We start from the raw sequence: 20611 nt of genomic DNA, 5'->3' as shown, positions 1-20611 counted from the left end.
GGCTGCCCCCTAATGGTCAACATTAGTCAAACAGAAGGGTCATTAGTCGGCAAGATTTCATTGGTCGCTTAGTTGCAGAAAAAACAAAAACACAAACGAATGTGAAACTCTATTAGCAGCTGCACCTTGTCAAAATAAATCATAACCTATATCAGTGGACCATGTGGGAATTTACTTTGAAAGGACAGACACAGGAAGAGGCCATGCTCAGCAGTCAGACAGGAGTCATGCTACAAACACCCAGAGCCCGACCTCCAGGCAGTTAAAGACACGGCATGTGTACAGCCAATAAATTTCCAGGGCTGGTACCTGCAGTTATTCCACAGGCTAGTTAATAACATGTCGGGCAGGAAATCCAAAGTGTGGGATCATTTTGAGAAGGCGAAGGACGAACCCAAGGTGATATGTAAACTCATCTTCATTGGTCGACTACAAACATGACCTATCACCTGAAACATGGCTACATGCCATACCTTTAATCAGAAGGAGTGGAGAGAGGAATGACAGGGGGTTAAAACTGGAGGGGGAGATGACTTGATGGTCAAGCTTGGGGGGTGAATGGTGGGTTGAATGGGGATTAATGTGTGTGTAGACCATGGTGGGGAACACAGGGGGTTTCTTCTCCAATTCAAGGTAAGTAACTGATATACAAAAGATCATTTCGTCAGTGAAGTTTTCCTTGAATACAGTAAGTGGGGTGGTCTCTGTTGGTCAACACGGGACCCAAAGTGAATTCATGGAAGGATCTGTCAGTTAATACCATCCTCTGTCTTGTTTGCCTTGCTACAGCTGCCTCTCTGGGTAGCCTCCATATGAATACTGTGCTCCAGGGTCTTTTCTACATAGCCTTCCCTCATGTGTACTTTTTTTTTTTTAACATGATCCTTTCTGCCGGCTGAACTGGACTAATTTGATCTTTCTGATTTCATTCTCCGAGGGAGCAGCAGGCCGGTGAGCTCAGCCCTTCACTCTTGTGAGTTCTTGACCTGACGTGGTGCAGCAGCCCTGACGAGACTGACAAAAAGGGTTGAAGAGGGTAGTGCACACGTGTCTCTATGTGTGTATGTGTCTTCGGAGGGGGAAGCTGACAGAGAGAAAGAGAGAGAGAGAGAGAGAGAGAGAGAGAGGGAGGAAGAGAGACATGCTGGTCTGCCCTCTGCTAGATTAATGTCTCCTCTCTTCTTCTCCTCCATCTCAAGCACCACCTCCCTCCATCCTGCACGACCTTCCCTCCTCCACGAGAGAGGCCATCCATCCATTCGTTCACCCATACATCCATCCGCCCATCCAGCTGACTGATGCACAGGAGGGGAACGAGACTGTCAAGATCCCTGAACCTCAGCAGAGTCATTCTCCCTCTCTCCGTCTCCCCCTCTCCCTCCTTCCCTAGCCATTAGAAGTGGTTGAAGGACTGATAGTAAGGACAGCATATCTCTATAGTTAATATTAATGTGCGGAGACAGAGGACAAGGTCTCCCTGTAGAGAGCTTTACTTTGACATATGCTCGCTGATTCTCCACCTATCCCTCTAACTCTGTCTCAGTCTGTCTTTGTCCCTCCCTCCCATCCTCCCTCTATCTGTCTTTTTCACATCCTCATTTCTTCACACACTTTTCTTGTTTCTTCTCTTCCACACCGTCTCCCCTTTGACTCTCCACCTCTCTATCTATCTCTGGTTTTTTCTCTTTATCCCCCTCAATCTTTCAGCGCAGAGGGTTCGTAGCATCGGGATGGGGAATGAGACGAAGAGAAATGAGGGTTATAAAAAAGAGGGATTGGACTGGTGAGGGATGAGTTTGGCTGCATGCAATATGGCTGCCATGTGGGAGGCCACTGGTTACTGTGTCCTGCCTGTCTAATACCCTGCACTTTTGAATTAATGCTAGGCACACACACACACACACACACACACACACATATACACACACAGTGGCAGTGACATCCAGCTCCTGTCGAGGTGTAAATCTCAGACACTAAAGCCAGGTGTGGAGCAGCGAGCATCAAATTGTGTCTAAACCAGACTACATCCACAATCAGATCCGCTGACAGCCACACAGAGCAGAGTTAAACTGACAGCTCACTCTGCATATTTACACGACGCACACAACAGCAGATGTTAATGCTGTATTATGTTTTAAAAATAAGGCTGTTTCACTGGAGCTGCCGAAACAAAAAGTCGAACATGCACAGATGATCTGGGCGGGCCACAGTGAGCAAACTGAACACCTCATAGAGTGCCGCAGGAATGAATCCTAAAACCAGTAAACGAGTTGCCATTTTATCACTCCCGGTTCCCTCGTCTTGAAGTCAGTGGGTCTTTTAAATTGGGTTTTTGGTTCGATGCCTGAAATAAGGTCTGTGGTTAACACAAGCTTAAGAGACTTTCTTGTTTTGTTTTACGATATTAAACACATCAGTAAATATCCCACTTGTACATTTTGAAGCTTTTACGTGGCCTAAAAAAAGGGGTCGCTAACAAGGTGGCTAGTTTAGACTACAAACGTTACCACACCAAGCACAGCTTTACAGCCTCGCAGTGGTGGTGACATTACATCATGCAACCATAGTGTACCTGGTTTATAACCTGATGTAAGCTTTTTACTTCTGGCATTTGCATTTATACTTCAGGGACCAGGGAAGGGAACCAGGGCAACGCTGACATCTGAGTCCGCCTGCAGAAAAATGTCATCCCTGCTGCAGTCTGTAGCTGCTTTTTCTGGAAGTTTTTGGGGCTGGTTGCACAAAACACCTGAAGTTACGATTATCCTTAAAGGCCTAGTTCAGGTTTCCTCATAATAAATCAGCACAAAACACCCTTACGCCTTCTCCTTCAGATTTCCTTAAAGAGGAACTAATGTTTTTTTCAACCTGGACCCTATTTTCAGATCTACTTTTGTCTAAATGAGTGATAGGATGTTCAATATGTGACATTTCTCCAGTATGAAGCTAGGGCTGACCTGCCTGCAGCCCGTGAGCGTGCGCTATATTAAATAATAGGGCACTCAGACAGCGTCAAACAACGTCAAAATACGTCCACTAAAAGTGCATTTTTTCACACAGATAGGCTCGGATTGTTAGTATAATTATCCGAAAACATAACGGAAAGGTGAAATGAACGTCTGTGTTTACCTTTAGCTGCTTTTGGACATGTTCTGGATGAGCCATTTGAATTTGATGACCGCCCGTATTTATTTGAACACGGAGTACACGGACGCAGAGCTCGTTGAAACTGAAGAGCGGATGAGGAGAGAGAGGGAGCAGCAACAGGCAGAGGAACATGTCTGAATCCAGCTAAAGGTAAACACAGACGTTCATTTCTCCTTTCCATTATGTTGTCAGATAATTATACTAACAATCCGAGCCTATCTGTGTGAAAAAAATGCACTTTTAGTGGACATATTTTGACGTTGTTTGACGCTGTCTGAGTGCCCTATTATTTAATATAGCGCGCCCTCACAGGCTGCAGGCAGGTCAGCCCTAGCTTCGTACTGGAGAAATGTCACATATTGAACATCCTATCACTCATTTAGACAAAAGTAGATCGGAAAATAGGGCCCTGGTTGAAAAAAACAGTAGTTTCCCTTTAAAATGCTTACCTAAGTATTTATGGTTTCTCCTTGTCTTCGCCTTAAACTTAAGGAATCCCTTGACTGTTGCACAAAGGACCTTAGCAACCAAAACAAGGTTAAAAAAAAAAAAAAGCTTAAGGTATCTCTGACGCTATCTTAACTGCGACATGATCGAGTTATTGATGGTAACTGGAAAAAACTAACAGCCTGAGAAGAGTGTTCTGTGACCAGGAGAACCCAGTGGATACGCTTCTGATTTTACACTTTAGATTTGACTGAATTCATTTTCGTTGTTTCTTCCTACAATCGTTTTCTGATTTCTGGTATTTGGGGATCCAATTTACTTTGTAGTGTGTGCTTTCTATGACTGTAGTCCTCCAGAAGTATAATCTTTTCCTCCTCTGATCAATATGGTTTTCTTGTCTTCTTTTCCTCTGCCATTTTTTCACCATCTAACTATGAGACAACTTTGTGAGACAATAACAGGCGTCACAAGCACGAGTCCAAAAGAACAAACAATCTTCATGGAAACTTGTAGCGCTGTAAAATCTCTGTCAATGCAGTAAATGAGTTTTTCCTTAACAAAGGAAACTTTATAAGGAATTCTGTGCAACTGTGTAAATCCCTCAGCTAAGAAGAAATTTAGCCTTAAGTGTCATAGTTAAGGAGAAAACTTGAGGTGTTTAGTGCAACTGGTCCCTGGGATTTAGAGTTACAGTTGGTAACTTTAATTAAAAAAAAAAAAAAAAAAAAGAGCATAGTATTGGTTCAGGTAGGACACAGTGTCAAGCTCAGCTCACATCTCAAACAGCCCAATCACCTAATGGAGCAGCTGATTGATGGAAGGGAGTCAGCTGATAGATCACATGAGTCCTTTCTATGCAACCGATTGGCAAATCTCATTCATGGCGCCCTGTTTAAACTGCTCTGGCCTGCCTACTGTTGCTGCTTCCTCTGCAAGCTGCTTTGCAACCTGCCTCCACCCCAGCTCCTTCTTTTAAAGCTGTGTCTGACTTATCAATGTCATTTCTGTTTGTCACTGATGCTGCTCTGTTCTGTTCCCGGGGGGTCTTTGCTGCTGCTCTCCCTGACTTAGGCTTTCCATGTAGGCGCATGGAAGGGCAGGGAGGTGTGCTCTCTCCAGCTTAAAGCTTTCCATGTAGGCGTGTGTAAAAAGCTCACTGCGTAGGCCTAGGAAAGGCAGAGAGGCCCCAGAACAAAGCCATACCATCAAATATAATACTGCAGTGGAAATAAAGTTTTCTTTCACTAAAGTGTTCCTGACTGAAATAAGTTTCAGCAAAACAGAACGCAGCCAGCTTCCGTTTTTTTGTGCAACACTTCCGGTCCAGCACTCTTGACCACTGTGTAAACGTCCCACGGTATTTGCTACCGTGACATTACTGCACGCATGGAAATGTTTACATTACTGAAAGCAATTTTAAGGACTAACTTCAAATACTTGAAGTTAATCGTTAAAGAATAAATCACCTGGAAAGCTTTAAAAGGTAATTTAAAAGGTAACTTAGCCTACACAGAGCGGTGGAAATGTCCGCGCAGCTGCAGACGGGTGCGGCTGGATGGTTGATGCGTACATGGTGAATCAGGTGCTATCAGAGCCGATCCGCGCATCCCTATGGCTCAATAATCAACTCAGTCAATAAAAACAACCCGTCCTGTGTTAGGAGTGTATGTCACTGACAGAAAGAAAGAAAGATAGAAAAGCAGCGTACACCTCACATATTTATTTCTCACAGTTGCGCACACGTGTGGCTGGCATGCAGAAGCACCGTCTGTGTGTCTGTGTGTCGAGGGTGCGAGCCGCAGCTTCAGCTGCTCAGGTAGAGAGGCTGTGTAACCCGGTGTGTTTTTTCGCTGATTCGGTTCTGCAGGTTCTCTGCTGGTACACTGGAGACGGGGATCAAGCAGTTTGTCTCACTCGGGATAGATTGTGCTTTTTTGATTCATAGTTTTTGATTGACGCGCAATTTGTTCACGTTTAGAGGGAATTATTTTTACCAGCAATTACTGGATAACGAAAACATGGGCACAGTTATCTATATAAAATACACAGACTAACTAATTAACTAGCTGATTGACTAACATAAACAATTGAAAATTGAAAAAAATTAGCTTGCACCGTTAGCTCCGGTAAGGGAAAGCAGCTGACCAGAAGTCATGCACAAAAACACTGAAGTTGATCACTATTTACTTCTGTGTTTGAAAATAAGGTGGATAGCCTGAGAGTAGTATGGGAGACAGATAGTCTGCAAAATTATGTGGCTCTGCACCCTCACAGTCCTCCCAATGGCTTTTGCAAGAGTCCTCCATGGAGAGAAAGATTGTGACTCGGCCTTCATGTTAACAACACTCAAGCCAAAACCAAATACCGCCCACCAGCCAGAGCAAACTTTCTCATTCCACATTAAAATATGTTAGACACAGTGACCATTTAAGAAAATATAACAAAAACATTTTTTTTTAAGTTACCAACTACAACTTTAATTTTCCTTTATTTACACAAATGGAGGCAAAATGGCATTTTTAGTGAGGCTGTCCTCTAACGGCAGCGCTAAGTATCCTGAGGAGTGTAGGCATTATATCTCTTGTTCAAGGATACTGTGACAGGTATGGCCAATTGGGGAATCGAACCTGGACAATACCTGTCAGAGGATCCTTGAGAAAGAAATCATTACGCTCTGTCGGCCACTTTCCCTTGAGCTGCAAGCACAGTCGCTCTGCAACAACTGAATTTACAGTTTATCTCTCCATAGAGTGTCCTCTGTTTATGACAGGTCCTACTGTTGTAAATCTCTGCATTGTCAATATATCTTTTTTGTGATTTATGTCATTAAGGGGATTCTATGATCTCAATGAACAGTAAGAAAAAGATGGCTGGCACACCGATTGACAGAGGGAAATGAGAGATTAAAAACGAGTGGAGGAATGACATCAGTAGGACAGCAAAGCCTGCATAGATCCAGCCGGTCAACCAGAAAAGCAGCCATGTAAGACTGAAAATGCATAATCCTGGAGCATAATCTAGAATCAGTGTTGTCGCTGTTTTCTGAGAGGCAGACAATGGGATAGCCATGTTCTCTCATCTACAGAGGCCTTGTTCTCAGGGTTTCAATTAGGGCCTCCTGATTTCCCGGGGGGCCCCTCCCTCTCGTGGAGATGCCTCATTAACAGAGAAAACACACATACACAGAAACACTGCATGCAGGCACACACACACACAAATACACACACATTTGCGTCTGAGCTTACCCCTGACTTCTCATCAAAGATCTTGATCCCTCCAAAGGAAACGGTCAGAAACACCTTCTGTTTGTGTTCTCCTTTAGACCGTGCTGCTGCAGCTATACCCTGAGGACAGAGACACACACACACACACACAGAGCAAACAGCCATGTCAGAAGCAGGTCAGAAACACATGAGTAGCGTCATTGGAAGATAAATCCATGAAGAGCATCTCTTTTGGCTCCCGTCTCTCCCAAAAGACCATTTTCTTGTTGGATTATCCATTTTTCTTTTACTTGTCAATAACAGTCAATATAACGCTCTACAAAATCAACAATAAACATCCTGAATTGGAATCACTCTGTAATCAGTCAGCTAATGGTCAAAGACAAATTCATCAGAGGTGGGGAGATCATTCTGCCATCCACGGTAGCCTCAATAATCCATATTTTTTCCGTTTCCACTGTGAAAAGTTGTGGATGGTACCAATGGAGCCGTTCTGTACCGTCCCCATTAGTGCTGCTTGATAAAAATGTGTGATTGCGATTTGAGTGGACAATATCGCAATTGCGATTACAATATAATACATAAATGGTATCAGAAGTCTTCTTGCTTGATTCATTGTTTCCCCTACATTATATAAGGAGGGCACTGACCTGACCTGACATAGTCAGCCATCAACAGACTGAGCACAGTCAAACACGCTGCTCACACAGCAGCGCAGCACGGCACTGTACACACAGCGGAACGAGCCTGTGTTGCGTTCAGGCGTTGTCACGTAAATGACAAATTCCAGCACGCCATAGCACAACACAGCAGCATGTCACGCGGGCCGAAACCGAGCAAAATTGCACAATTTTTCATTTTTTATTATATAGTTTGTTATGGAGTCCGTGATTTCCCTGTGATACTTACAAATGTTTGCGTAACTGTGCTTTGTTGCTTTATGAGGCTCTGGTGGCTTTTTTTTTTTTTTTTTTTGACCTCTGGTGGCTTTCAGTTGTCTCTTCGTCTTTAACGTCACTCGGCTCGGCTTTCTCTTGCATGCACTCTTCCTACTTTTCTCTGTGCTGTCTCAAGTGCTGATATAGATTGGTCGTGTTGCCACGGGACGTGGCGACTTTAGCCTCTGTCACACAGAGGGCGATTTTCGCGGCGCCCACCGCAGGTAGGACGCAGAGCAAGACAGGATTTGGGGGAGTACAGGCTCGTTCAGGAGCTACAGCTCCGTGGTGACCGCTTCCGGGTCTACTTCAGGCTCTTCTCTGCTATTGGACGCGCGGAGATGTCGTCACAGCGCATTGCGGCGAAATTAAAAAAAATTTCAATTCAAGTGCAGGCTGGCGGTGCGCAGACACCGCGGCATGCGCCCTCTCGCACGCCGCTCAGCTCGGCGGCAGAGCGGTGCGCTCTCGTGCCACGGTAGCACATACACAATGAATGGGTTCGTCGGCGGAGGTCTGCGCTTTGTGCACTCTGTGTGAAAAGGGCTTTTAACTTTTAAACTTTTACACAGCACGTCTTAAGCAGCCTTCACATGATAAGAACAACATGCTTCGCTCACCACCAGGTGCGGCACAGAGGTCAGAGGTAAACTCGGTCAAAGTTCAAATAATTTCAGCTCTGAGCGCAGTGCTCGGGGCGAAAATCCGAGCGATGCGCGACGCCAAGGGTAGCGGTGCCGCTTTGTCAGACCACCCTCTCCATACACAAACAATGGGACAGCCAGCGCAAAACGGTTTTACAGCTGATCATGTGTAGAGGCCTTTACTGTTCACCGTCGCCGTACCTGAATCCAAAGTATCACCATATAAAAGACGTTGGGTTTTTTTCGCCACCAACTCAGCCTCTTCTTCAGTGTCTGTGTTGGTCAACGCTGCACGCTGGGTGGTCACCTGACCATACGTGCTACACACACCAGGATAGCTTGTGGACATGATGTCAACAAACTCCACACACTACAGGAGAAGCAGTCACGTTCACAGGCACACACGTTAATATTTATTTACATTAAATCGCAAATCGCAGCCTTTTATGCGGTTATGTAATCGCACAGCCTGACATTAACACAGATTAATCGTGCAGCACTAGTCCCCATGTTTGGTCCCCCCTCTGTTGGGGTACCTAGCACACAGATCTGGTATTAAAAGGTGGAGCTGTGAACACTGCAGTCTGATTGGTCAGTAGAGGACTTTTAGTAATGGGTGGATCTTCTGATTGAGAGGGATTACTTCTGTATGAGCCTACACATGTTTTTTTTTTTTTTTTTTTTTTTGGTTTATATATCTTAGTTGATTGAAATGCATCTTGGGAAATGCAGGAAATCAATAATACCTGACAAAATCAGACAAGGCAGGTACAGCAAAAAGTAAAATTGCAACAATGACACGACAACACAACTGATTTATAACTCTGTAAGTGTATCTAAGGGTGAAACTCCCCCTGATGTTCACCCCACCTCCATTTGCATAGGTGAGTCACAAAAGGAGAAGAAAAGAGAGGAGCAAGATCAGAGAATCGAGCGAGTCGGGCAAGGAGAGGGAGGAGCAGTATGAAAGAAGAGGTGGGGAGATCAGAGAAAAACAGTTGATGGATTTCCTGTCTGAATAAATGAGGAGGTGGGAAGCTGTTTGATCAATGAGCTGTCTATCCTCTCCTCACCCCTCCATGCCCCGGCTGGATAGAGTTTTCACTACACATAAACAAAACGTAAATGTAATTTTCTCAATTCAAACATCTCCTGCGGTCTGTGGATCCCATGTGTTAAAGAACAATTAATAATGAATAAGGCGCCCCACACACACACACACACACACACACACACACACACACACACACACTCATTTGCAAAGTCTTACATAAAGTTTTGAGGTATATTTGAACATTTCTAGCGTGAGAGAAGCAATGTGTTTTTCATATACATGCTCCAGTAAAGCACTTCACTATATCAGCTTGTTTGTTGTGACTTTAGTTATAAATGAATAAATAAATGCCGTATTTCTCCTCATCTTTATCCCCTTTCATCTCCCTCTCACCTATCATCCAAATGATTCCCCTCCTATAAGCCTCCTCTCCTCTGCTAACTGCCCCATCTGTCTACCTCTCCCTCTAATTGTTCCTGTCCTTGCAAATGAGACATTCACCCCGATCCTCTTCTCATCCATATGGCTAACCTTCTAACTTCCCCCTGCACTGATCATCACCGCGCCTATAAATTATAACGTCCTTATTTTTGCCTCATCTCCTTCCAACGCTTCTCCTCTGGCAGCGTGCTAAAAAATGCAACAAACTATACACGTATGCACACACACACACACACACACACACACACACACACACACACACACACACACACAGAGGCGCGGTTATGCTGTGATGTATAAAACATGCATATTTAAAAAATGGCCTCTAGAATATGCATGAATTTGAAGAACCATTCATGGACTTGCGACTGTGTATTGACGTTCAGTGGTTTTTGTGGGTCATGGTACTTAATGTGGATGTAGGCAGTCATGTTATATTATGTCACTTCTTGCTGCTAACATGCAAAGATCTGTGTACGTAGCAAGCTTCAAAGCTGTAGTTGGTAACGTTTATAAAATTAACTTTCTTGTTGTACTTCCTGAAACTGTCACTACATCCTGGCAGTAGTGCATGAGACAGATAGCCTGTGAAAAACAAATTTTGTTCCTCCTCCTCCTCCTCCTCCTCCTCCTCCTCGAAGTGCTTCTGATGGCATTTGCAAGAATTCACTGCAGCTGAAGGAAAACAACCAATCAGAGCCAACGAGTCTGCAGCTGTGAATCATGTCAATCACTGTTCCTCTATCAAACTCTCAAATTCTGTTACCGCATTGCCCATTTCTCACCTCAAATTCACAAACATATTTTAGTGTACTGTTTAGCTGTAAAACGAAAGTTTGCTCCGGCTGGTGTGCTGGGCTTTGTTTTGGCTCCACTGTTGTCAACATGGCGGCTGGGTTACACATCTAAACATGACTATAAATTTGTTTCTGAACACATTCGAGGCAAGAAACAGGCATTGCAGTAACATTTTTAATTCGTATCAGGGCTGTCACTTTTTATTTAAAATTCAACTGTTTGTTCCAACATTGTTAATTTTCGATCTGTAAGGACCTGTGTGAATTTAAAATTGACAGTCTATCAGCACAACAGACCGCTTTAAGTAGTTTGCCTTGTGATCCAGCTGATGATCACGCTTGCCAACTCTCCCGATTCACGCGGAAGACTCCCAATTTTTAACCCTATCTCCCGCGATGCTCCAGGTCAGTAATTTCTCCCGCTAATCTCCCGATTTTACAGTGAAGGAAACAAGTAATATTGTGGGGGATATTTGTCGCAGTATCTGGCAACCCTGGCCTGCCTGAGCGTATGAGGCAAGCTGGTGACGTGACTCAGAGGCCGTTTACACGTACACGGTGATTTTGATAAATGGAGACATCTTCCTTCGTTTGTGCCCTTCGTTTACACGCAAACAGAGATTTTTCCTCTGAAAACGAGTCTTTCTAAAAACTCCGGCCAGAGTGGAGATTTTGGAAAACTCCGGTTGCGCGTTTGCATGTAAACTGAGATAGACGGAGTTATAGGCAGCCGATGTCACAGTATGCGCCGGAACTTGCGCCTGTGTCAAAAGTGCGACCCATGAGTGCGACCTATGTTGCTATGGTGACAATGGATACATGGAAGGCTTGAGCTTCTCGTTACACTGCCACCTACAGGTTTGGCATGCTCTTGTGTATATATACACGGGTAAGTGTAAACGAAGAATTTTTTGAAAACGGAGACGGTGAAATGTCCGTTTATGAAAATAGCCGGCAACGTGTAAACAGCCTCTAAATCACTCGCTGGAGGCAGTGATATACCAAGTAGCGTTGATACTGCCGGAAAAGAAGAAGAAGAAGAAGAAAAAGTCACTCGCTGGTTTCTGTCTTCTGCTCAGTTCAGCGCCCAGACAGAGATGGATAGAGCAAGAGAGATACCTGACACTCCTCCAAAGAAAAGAAAAATTGAAAAAGAAAAAAGAAATATGCTTCCAGATTCAACAAAGCGTGGACCGAGACCTTCCCCTGGGTTAGAGCCAGCCGGTGTCTGATGAAGGGCCTGTGCCCTAAACGTCACGTGGTGATATTCAGATTAAATCTTGGGAGCTGTATCTAGTGTGGGGACTCAACTTTTTCTACATTCCAGCCGGTGTTGATTTGCACAGTCAGTGGCACACACTTTTTAATCTGATGTGCAATAAATACTGCATACTAAATGCATTGCAGTGTAACCGCCTTATTATTTAGCCTTCTGGTACTCATTTCAACAATTGAAACTGCTCATTTTTTCATTGTCCTCAATGGTAAACAGAATCATTTATTGAATATCAAAGAAACAACATTTTCAGAACAAGTTTCCTCCATCAGGTTTAAAATACAAGCGAAGGAACCTTGTTCCTTGGGCCAATACACCGATGAAAAAAACATCTCCCTATTTTTCACAACCCAATGTTGGCAAGTATGCTGATGATGCTCTAAAATGTCATTATTAGCTTGACCTGCTGCATGTCCTCCTGACCTATCAATAAACTGGACTTAAGCGAGTATTGCTATTGTACAAGCAAATCCAACCTGAGTGAACAATCGCGACACCAAACTATTTGAGAAACAGTGTGTAAAAGTATTTTGAGTTCTACACCGTGGATGGAGAAGTAACGTAGTGTTATACTGTTTGTTGTGTTTTTACTCTACTATAATGACAAATTTTCAGATTCACCTGCTAAAATTAGATGACATTTGAATTTATTTGAACAAATTGAATGTTTCAAATTTGTCTGATTTTGATTTTTTGGAAATGTGAAAGCCCAAATTCATATTTGACGAGCGCTGGCGAGTTTGACCACAGTTCACAGGCAGTGACTGATTTGGAAGTACTTCAGTCAAATCAGATTTAGGCGTTTAATATGGATTTTCAACAATTCTTTGTTTTGTTTTGTTTTCCATATAACATTTAAAGGTTTGAACGTGGCTCAGCGGGACGTTCAGTGTGACAGCGGCATTTATGGTATATAATAACAAGCTAACTGAGCTAACGACAGTTCGGAAATATGCAACAACAGTTTTTGCAGACATCAGATATCAAACAAAAGCCAGAGTCTGTGTTGTATTAAGTGTCTGTGAGCTGTAAATTCACCACTTCCAAGCAGAAGAAAGACGATAATATCTCAGAGCCTTGTGGTGGAAAGTTTCTCCTCCTCTGTGTTGCTGCATCACGTCTGCAGCTGTCTGCACCAAAGAGTAGCGTAAAAGTCAAGAGCGCTCACTCCGCAGCAAAATCTGGGGACCAAAACTTCCCCAGCAGTACACTGACTAGTTGAGAACGAAAAGGAGTGCTCAACTTGAAGCAATCTCAGCCGACTGAGGGGTCTCTGGCTGACACATCGAACCTTCAACCTTTAAGGGGCAGCCCTACATGATTGACAGCTGCATTTGAGACAATTTTTTTGTTTTGCTCACATGCAGTGGATTCTTGCAGATGCCATTAGAAGCAATAGGAGGAGGCAGAGTAACATGATTTTTATCACAGAACTGACACTGTTAGCAAATATGACAAAAAGCTATTTCTATAAAAGTCACCAACTGTAGCTTTAAGCAGTAAATTAAAAGAGCACGTACATTCTTAATTCATTAACAGAAAGAAAAGAGAAGAAGAGAGAAACGCTCCTTACCTTGAGCTTCATCATCGAGTCCTGGCAGAGTTTGTCTCCACGGGCAGCAGTGACCTCGTCCAGGCCGATGAGCTTGGCCTTGTAGCGGACGCCATCACCCTTAAAACGCCTGATGAGAGCCGCCTCGCTGCGATCCTGCCCTGCAGACACACACACACACACGCTCTGCAGTCTACAGTACATCTTCCAGTCAAGGACCTCCATCTCCCTCAGACCAGTGCTATTACCCTGGGATCATCAATCACATGGACCACAAAAGACTTCAACAGTAATCTCACAAAAAACAACCATGGTGCAGGTCAAAGCTACTGATGGTAGCAACATCTTGTTATGTTGCTAAGTCAGATTGGAGGCTTTGGGGCATTGAACTGTGGTATCATATGAATGGCACCGGTCAATACACTCAGACACGTTAATCAATGAAAATTCAGCGGGATTAGAGTTAAAACTGTGACTGCTCTCCTCTCCGGCTACTCCTCCTGCGAAATAATGGTGTGACATTTTGTTCTTATCTCCGCCGTCTCCCTCGGTCCTCCCTCTCTCCTCCCTCTCTCCTCACCCTCTATTGTGTTGCGAGATTGTCGGCATTGTGCGCATGCATTAGTGAGTGTTGCGATGGCGCGGGTGTGTTGACCTTGCTCTTGTCCAGGAAGTCTGTATGTTATCTCCTGAAGTGACTACAACTACCACTTCACACACAATACAGAACAGAGAAAGAGAGACAGAAGAGACGCTCAAAAGGCTAAACTCTCTTTCTCTTTGTGTCGTGCTCTCTCTGTCTTCCTCCAATTCTGTTTCTCTATCTCTGACCTGCAGTGCGCAAATATTTCATCATAAAATATTGTATAGGTGAAACACTCCTGCATCTGTGTGTGTCTCTGCATCGTGTTTCTGAGTGTGTGAGCCAAAGACTGCAAGAGCGATAGTGAGAGGGAGAGGCATAATGATAATGCAGCATATTCAGATAATATATTGAGGCATTAGTTCTGTACTCTATAACAGCGTGACTCTTGGAAGGTCATAGTCGGAGTGATGGAGAGGTCCCACTCCTCCTCTCTTCGTTCTTCCACACTCCCTTCATTCACACAGAGTCCCTAAAGCACTGCAGTATCGTAGAAACGAGCCCTTTAACCGCAGGTGAGAGCATCGTGTTATATGGCTCTATTGAATCACCTTTGTCCGACACTAATCTCCCACCTCCCTTGGCTTTTGTCTGCCGGCCTGCACATGAACACACACAAACATGCCCATCTTTAAATGCATTACATGAATTGAATTATATTTACGTTGGAATTTCTAGAGGTTGGACGATGTTTAAGGACATTTAAGGCTACAAAAGGCCTCATTATGAGAGGAATTACAGGATTCTAGTGCTGGATTGGGCCTTGCGTTCATAGCCCTGCACTATAGACTGTATAATAAAGACAGATGACATGAAAGCTCCAAAAGAGTGAAGCTAAAACATCTGGATAATCCTCTGGTGGCTGGCTGCAGCACAGGTCATAAACCCTGCCCCCTCCATGTTAGCGGATGGGACATGGGCCAAACTAAAACATCAAAGTAAGGGTCAAATTCATTTTTGCCAGTTTGGGTAGGTTTAATCACGCTGCTGTATGTTCAGGTGTTCCTTTTCCTGATGAGTTTGGTTTTAATTAGGTATTTGATGCTATAAAAAAAAAGGGTTTGACATCATGGCTGACAGCTATGTGTGCCAATCAATGTTCTCGCAATCAATAGCTCAGTAGGGGTGTAACAAGCCATCAATCTGGATCGATACATCAATTCAATGATCTACTATCCATCATCATTGATGGAAAGTGAAAACATCGATCGATATCATCTTATAGGACATGCTTTTATTTTGAAAGTCTGTGTCACTGTCAAGATGGAAAGCAGCTGAGAGAAAGACAACGAGGATAACTTTATTTATTCAGTGGAAATATTTTGGGTTTCGGAGAAATTAGGGGTCAACAGACAGAGCACATGACGTACGTAAACAATGCCATTATGAGATAAAACACAACATCTCCGCTAACTTCCCAGTACAGCGACATTAGCTGCTGTTTCAACAATGTTCAGCTGAAAAGACGTGCATGCAGACTGAAATTCAACCAAGCTGTTCTGTCGGGAGATGCAGAGACTTGAATCAATATCATATCGTGGCAGACTTTGTAATATCTGCAAGTATTGTATCATTATCCAAAAAATCGATATAATATCGTATCGTGATGAAACTGGTGATTTACACCGCTTTAGCTCAGTGGCCGTATCCAGGATACTTTGGCTTTATTTTCCTACAGTGAGAGGAAGTGGAGACACGTCGTCCATCTATATATATATATAAAGCTTATGACCTGCACTGTGAAAGCAAACACAGCAGGTTTTAAAGTCCAAGGCTGCCGGAGATCATGTTTATTAAAATGTATTTGTCTGAAAATCTTCCCTGTCCCATGTGAAGGAAAAATGGGCAGACTAGTGAACAACACTTCACTCTGTTCTCCATTGATAAAAAAACAATGCCTACACACACACACACACACAAATATTGTGTGGCTGAGCTCATTCCTCTGAATCATTGAGCAGACACACACTCAGTCACAATCCTACTTAGAGTAAATCATGACTGTCTGCCTCAAAGTCTTGGGAGACAAAAGAGCTGAAGAACATCTGTCCTTATTTTGGAGAGAGTGAAAGAGAACCGCTCTCTCTATTGTGTGTCAAGTCTCAGTTGGGCTGAGATGAGAGTAAGTGATTAAACCACCGGAGGATTGTTTCTGTTCGACGCAGGGACGTTTGAAGACATTTAAATATTGCCTTCATTAAAGTTGAAACAGTCCCGTGAAGTGTGCACACAGGCGAGAGCGCTCATAAACAAGCATGTTCACTCAGCGGCTACAATGACCCGCCATCTCTCTCCCCTGTGTAAGGAACATGAGTCCACTGCTGTGTGTAAAGAACACACTCATACTGAACAGTACAGTATAACTGTCACATCCAAACACGAGTCGCCTGTCTGGAAAAACCACAGCTTCAAATCTCTTTGACTGCTTGTGAAAACAAACCAGGAAACTTTAACTTAATATTTGGGAAGAAGTTCCATTTTTATACAGCCAGTCAGAATTAAAGGTGCCCTGTGGAGCTTCCTTGTAAACAAACATTCAGTGTTACTCACAAAAACACATTAAGTGTGCCACCCAGGTCTAACAATGTGCTGAGTGCATTGCGTGCCTCATAAAACATTTGCAAAGCCGATTGTTAATATTTTAAATTGTGCTTAGTTTATGTTTACTTGCAGCCTTTTTCTTCCTTGCCTTTGTTAGCACACAGATATATAATGGTATGAAAATTTCATATCACGATGGCGACCAAAATTATTACAATTATCAGTATTATCAGGGTGTTGTTAAAATGTGCTGAAGAGTACCAACACACATGCTGAAATAATTTCACCAGGTTATATATTGAAAACCACAAATAAAATCTGCAGTAGTTTCTGTTTACGTTAACATTTAAATAATAACAAAGCCAATACTTTGTGTAGACATTCATCCATCCATTCAGGTCGCGGGGGCAGCAGGCCGAGCAAAGCATCCCAGACATCCCTCTCCCCAGCAACACTTTCCAGCACCTCCTGGAGGACCCCGAGGTGTTCACAGGCCAGATGAGATATGTAATCCCTCCAGTGTGTTCTGGGTCTGCCCCGGGGCCTCCTACCAGTGGGATGTGCCCGGAGCACCTCCAGCTGGAGGATCCTGATCAGATGCCCGAACCACCTCAACTGACCCCTTTTTACCTAAAGGAGCAGCGGCTCTACTCCGAGCTCCCTCCAGATGTCTGAGCTCCTCACCCTATCTCTAAGGCTGAGCCCAGACACCCCACAGAGGAAACTCATTTCAGCCGCCTGTATCCATGATCTCATTCTTTCGGTCACTACCCAGAGCTCATGACCATAGGTGAGGGTTGGGACATAGATGGACCAGTAAATTGAAAGCTTCGCCTTCCGGCTCAGCTCCTTCTTCACCACGATGGACCAGTGCAGCACCTGCATTACTGCAGAAGCCGCACCAAACCGCCGATCCATCTCACGCTCCATTCTACCCTCACTCCTGAACAAGACCCCGAGATACTTGAACTCCCTCACTCTAGGCAGTAACTCTCCCCCAACCCGTGGGGGCACCATGGCCTCAGATTTGGAGGTACCGACTCTCATCCTGACCGCTTCACACTCCACCCCAGTGCATGCTGGAGGTCACGGTGTGATGAAGCCAACAGCACCACATCATCTGCGAAAAGCAGAGATACAATTCTGAGGTCCCCAAACCGGACCCCTTCCTCCCTCCGGCTGCACTCGAGAAATACGTGTAGACATATGAAAACCATATCAAATGTGTATTAACATTAGAGATAGCCTGACTGTGAAAGGCATACTCGAGTGAACGTGTCACTGCAGATGAAGACAAAGACAAAGGAGGTGACATCAACAATGTGCTTTTACAAAGAGAAGCATTCTACATTTTCACCCTCAACTCCCTCTTGGAGTTTGATCTTAAACCTTTTGCGATTGGATAGATCTTTAAAAAACAAAACATTTTCTTTGGTATAATTAAAATATTTATTTTTATTAATGCCTTTATGAATCTGAAGAAAATATCAATACCATTTTTACCATAGCTGCCCCTAACTTTGAAGTAATTTATAAAATGTTGTTAGAAATGACATGCACTCATCTGAGGATAAATTTCTTCATTGTTATATCGTCTGCAGGACTTTATAATTGAGTGAATGAATGTACAGTATATCTGTGTGTTAAATAACAGTGGATGTGTCCAGCTGCTTGTGTCTCAAGGGAACAGCAGTTTTCATTTGAGTTTGACATTTAAGACCTGCTCCCTCCATCTGCATCCATCACCATTACTGCTGCTATACTTAGCACACCGAGGGAGAGAAACGCAGAGAGAGGGAGAAGTCGCGAAAGGCCAAGAGGGGAAGACAGAGAGAAAAGGGTAGAGGGGGTCCAGGGTTACTTCTCCTGCTGAGTGGTTTATATTATTACCTTTTGGGAGCATGTTCCATGAAAAGCCCTCCCTGTGAGTGTGTGCATGTGTGTGCACGTGTGAGTGTGCGTGTCCCTGTGTGTCAGCAGGGGAAGCATTCAGTCTGCTGTAAAAAAAATGTCTGTTATTGCTGTGACCCTGCTGAGCTTCAAACACAACTAATGAAAGAATCTTCCGTTTCATCTGTCACGGCTGTTACACCCACACACACACACACACACACACACACACACACAAAAGCTTAACGTCTTCCTCTATCATCAGAAACTCAACCAAGCACATGAGCACACACCTACCATACAACACTAATTAAAGAATCTTCTGGTGCATTAGTCGTGGCAGCTCCACAGGTGAACACACACACTCATTCACAAATACAAACTTCTACTCACATCTGCACAGCCCAACATGTAAGACCACACCATATAGACAGCTACAGTGCCGCACCGGAGTCGTAATGTCTGGCATTCAGCTTTCTGGGCTATAGTAAAGCAGTTAATACCTCGTACAGTGTGTGTGTGTGTGTGTTTGTGTGTGTGCGAGTACTTGGTATGCAGGGATGGTCTGGCTGTCTGTCTGAAGCAACAAGCAAAGAGGGAGGGAAGGACATAAAGCGCAGAGCAAAGGATGGAAAGGAGGAATAGAACGTGATGGATGGATGAATGAGCGAGGCCTCCATTGGATAAATGTCACTCAGGATTAGAGCGTTATGACAGGCAGAACCCCCCTGACTCTCTTCTCTCTCTCTCTGTGTCACACACACGCACACACACACACACACACACTGACTTCCACAGGTGATAGATGGCAGGTGACTGCTGGTACAGTACGCCTAGCCCTTCAGGGAAGCCCCTAGCATCGCCCCTGGCAGCTGTAACCATCTGCCTCCTGTGTGCCCCTCCATCACCCTCTTCCAACTAGTTCCCCTTTTAACCTCCTCTGTTCCGCTAAAGCCCCAACCCCCCTTTGTTCTGCATGACTCTTCCCCTTTGCTCGGGTTACATTTAGATTACATACATATTGGAATCAGATTTCTTCTTCTCCTGCAAAATTCCTAGACACTGCACTCACCAAAGTCATTCCTGAGATACTGAAAACTCGGCAACATGGCTACACTGACGAGTTGTAACCAAGCCAACAGTTAAGACAGAGTAATATTTGCAGGTAAAAACCAAGGGGTTATGTCCAAGCCTGAAAAGTGAAGCCAAAGCAGAAGTGCCTTAAACCTGCATTCTTTCTAATGGCCAACAGGGGGCAACTCCACTGGTTGGATGTAAGTCTGGGAGAAAATGAGCCGACTTCTCACTTGATTTATGACCTCAGTAAATTTTATCCGAACAAGTTCATGGTCTAAATAGCTCATTTCAAATCTTATTCAATAGAGCATGATAGGGCTGGGCGGTATGACAAAATTTTCATATCACGGTTTTAAGAAAAAATCATATCGGTTTCACGGTATTTCACGGTATTTTGCTCAGGTTCGGCCAACTTGACATGCTGCTGTGTTGTGCTATGGCCTATTCAAGTGCCGGAATTTGTTATTTACCTGACAACGCCTGAACACAACATACGCTCTGCTCCATTCATTTGGGCTCCACTGACTGCGTACGGAAGCGACACGTAGAGAAGCCAGCGGGGTTGTTTACTATTTGCTGAGCCGAGAGGCTGCATGTAGGCTGCATGAAATGTTAAAGCATTTTCCACCTAAGTTATTACATATATTTGAGTTATCTACAAGTTTACTGTACTGTTTGTCATCTACTCGCTTTCAAATGTGCACATTGTGCTCGTTTAGCACACTATTTCATGTAGTTTTTATCTGCTGGAGGGTGGCGTAGGGGAGCTTGGCGCGACAAAAATAGAAGAGCCATGTAAAATAGAGAGTTGTCGCGCGACAGACGGGGGTTGTCGCGCCGCTCCCGTTGCCGGTGGAGCCACTGTAATTGATTAACAGGGGGGCGAGCTGCTACGGGACTCGCGCTGCAGATGTGTCGCGCCGCTGACGTGCCCGATGGA

General features: G+C 44.2%; 1 protein-coding gene across 11 annotated transcripts in view; it reads right to left on the bottom strand.

Moving 5' to 3' along the window:
* Positions 1 to 20611, bottom strand: part of dab1a (DAB adaptor protein 1a) — a 306640-nt gene that overhangs the window by 45034 nt on the left and 240995 nt on the right. For all 11 annotated transcript variants that reach the window (XM_033621350.2, XM_078168485.1, XM_033621346.2 and 8 more), the window contains 2 exons: positions 13542 to 13681; positions 6840 to 6938 (listed from right to left, as the gene is read on the bottom strand). In XM_033621350.2, the coding sequence (XP_033477241.1) occupies positions 6840 to 6938; positions 13542 to 13681 (239 nt within the window). The remainder of the gene's footprint in view (positions 1 to 6839; positions 6939 to 13541; positions 13682 to 20611) is intronic.

This window comes from Epinephelus lanceolatus, chromosome 6 (genome assembly GCF_041903045.1).
Source record: "Epinephelus lanceolatus isolate andai-2023 chromosome 6, ASM4190304v1, whole genome shotgun sequence".
Lineage (NCBI taxonomy): Eukaryota > Metazoa > Chordata > Actinopteri > Perciformes > Serranidae > Epinephelus > Epinephelus lanceolatus.
This window is presented reverse-complemented; position numbering and strand designations above follow the sequence as displayed.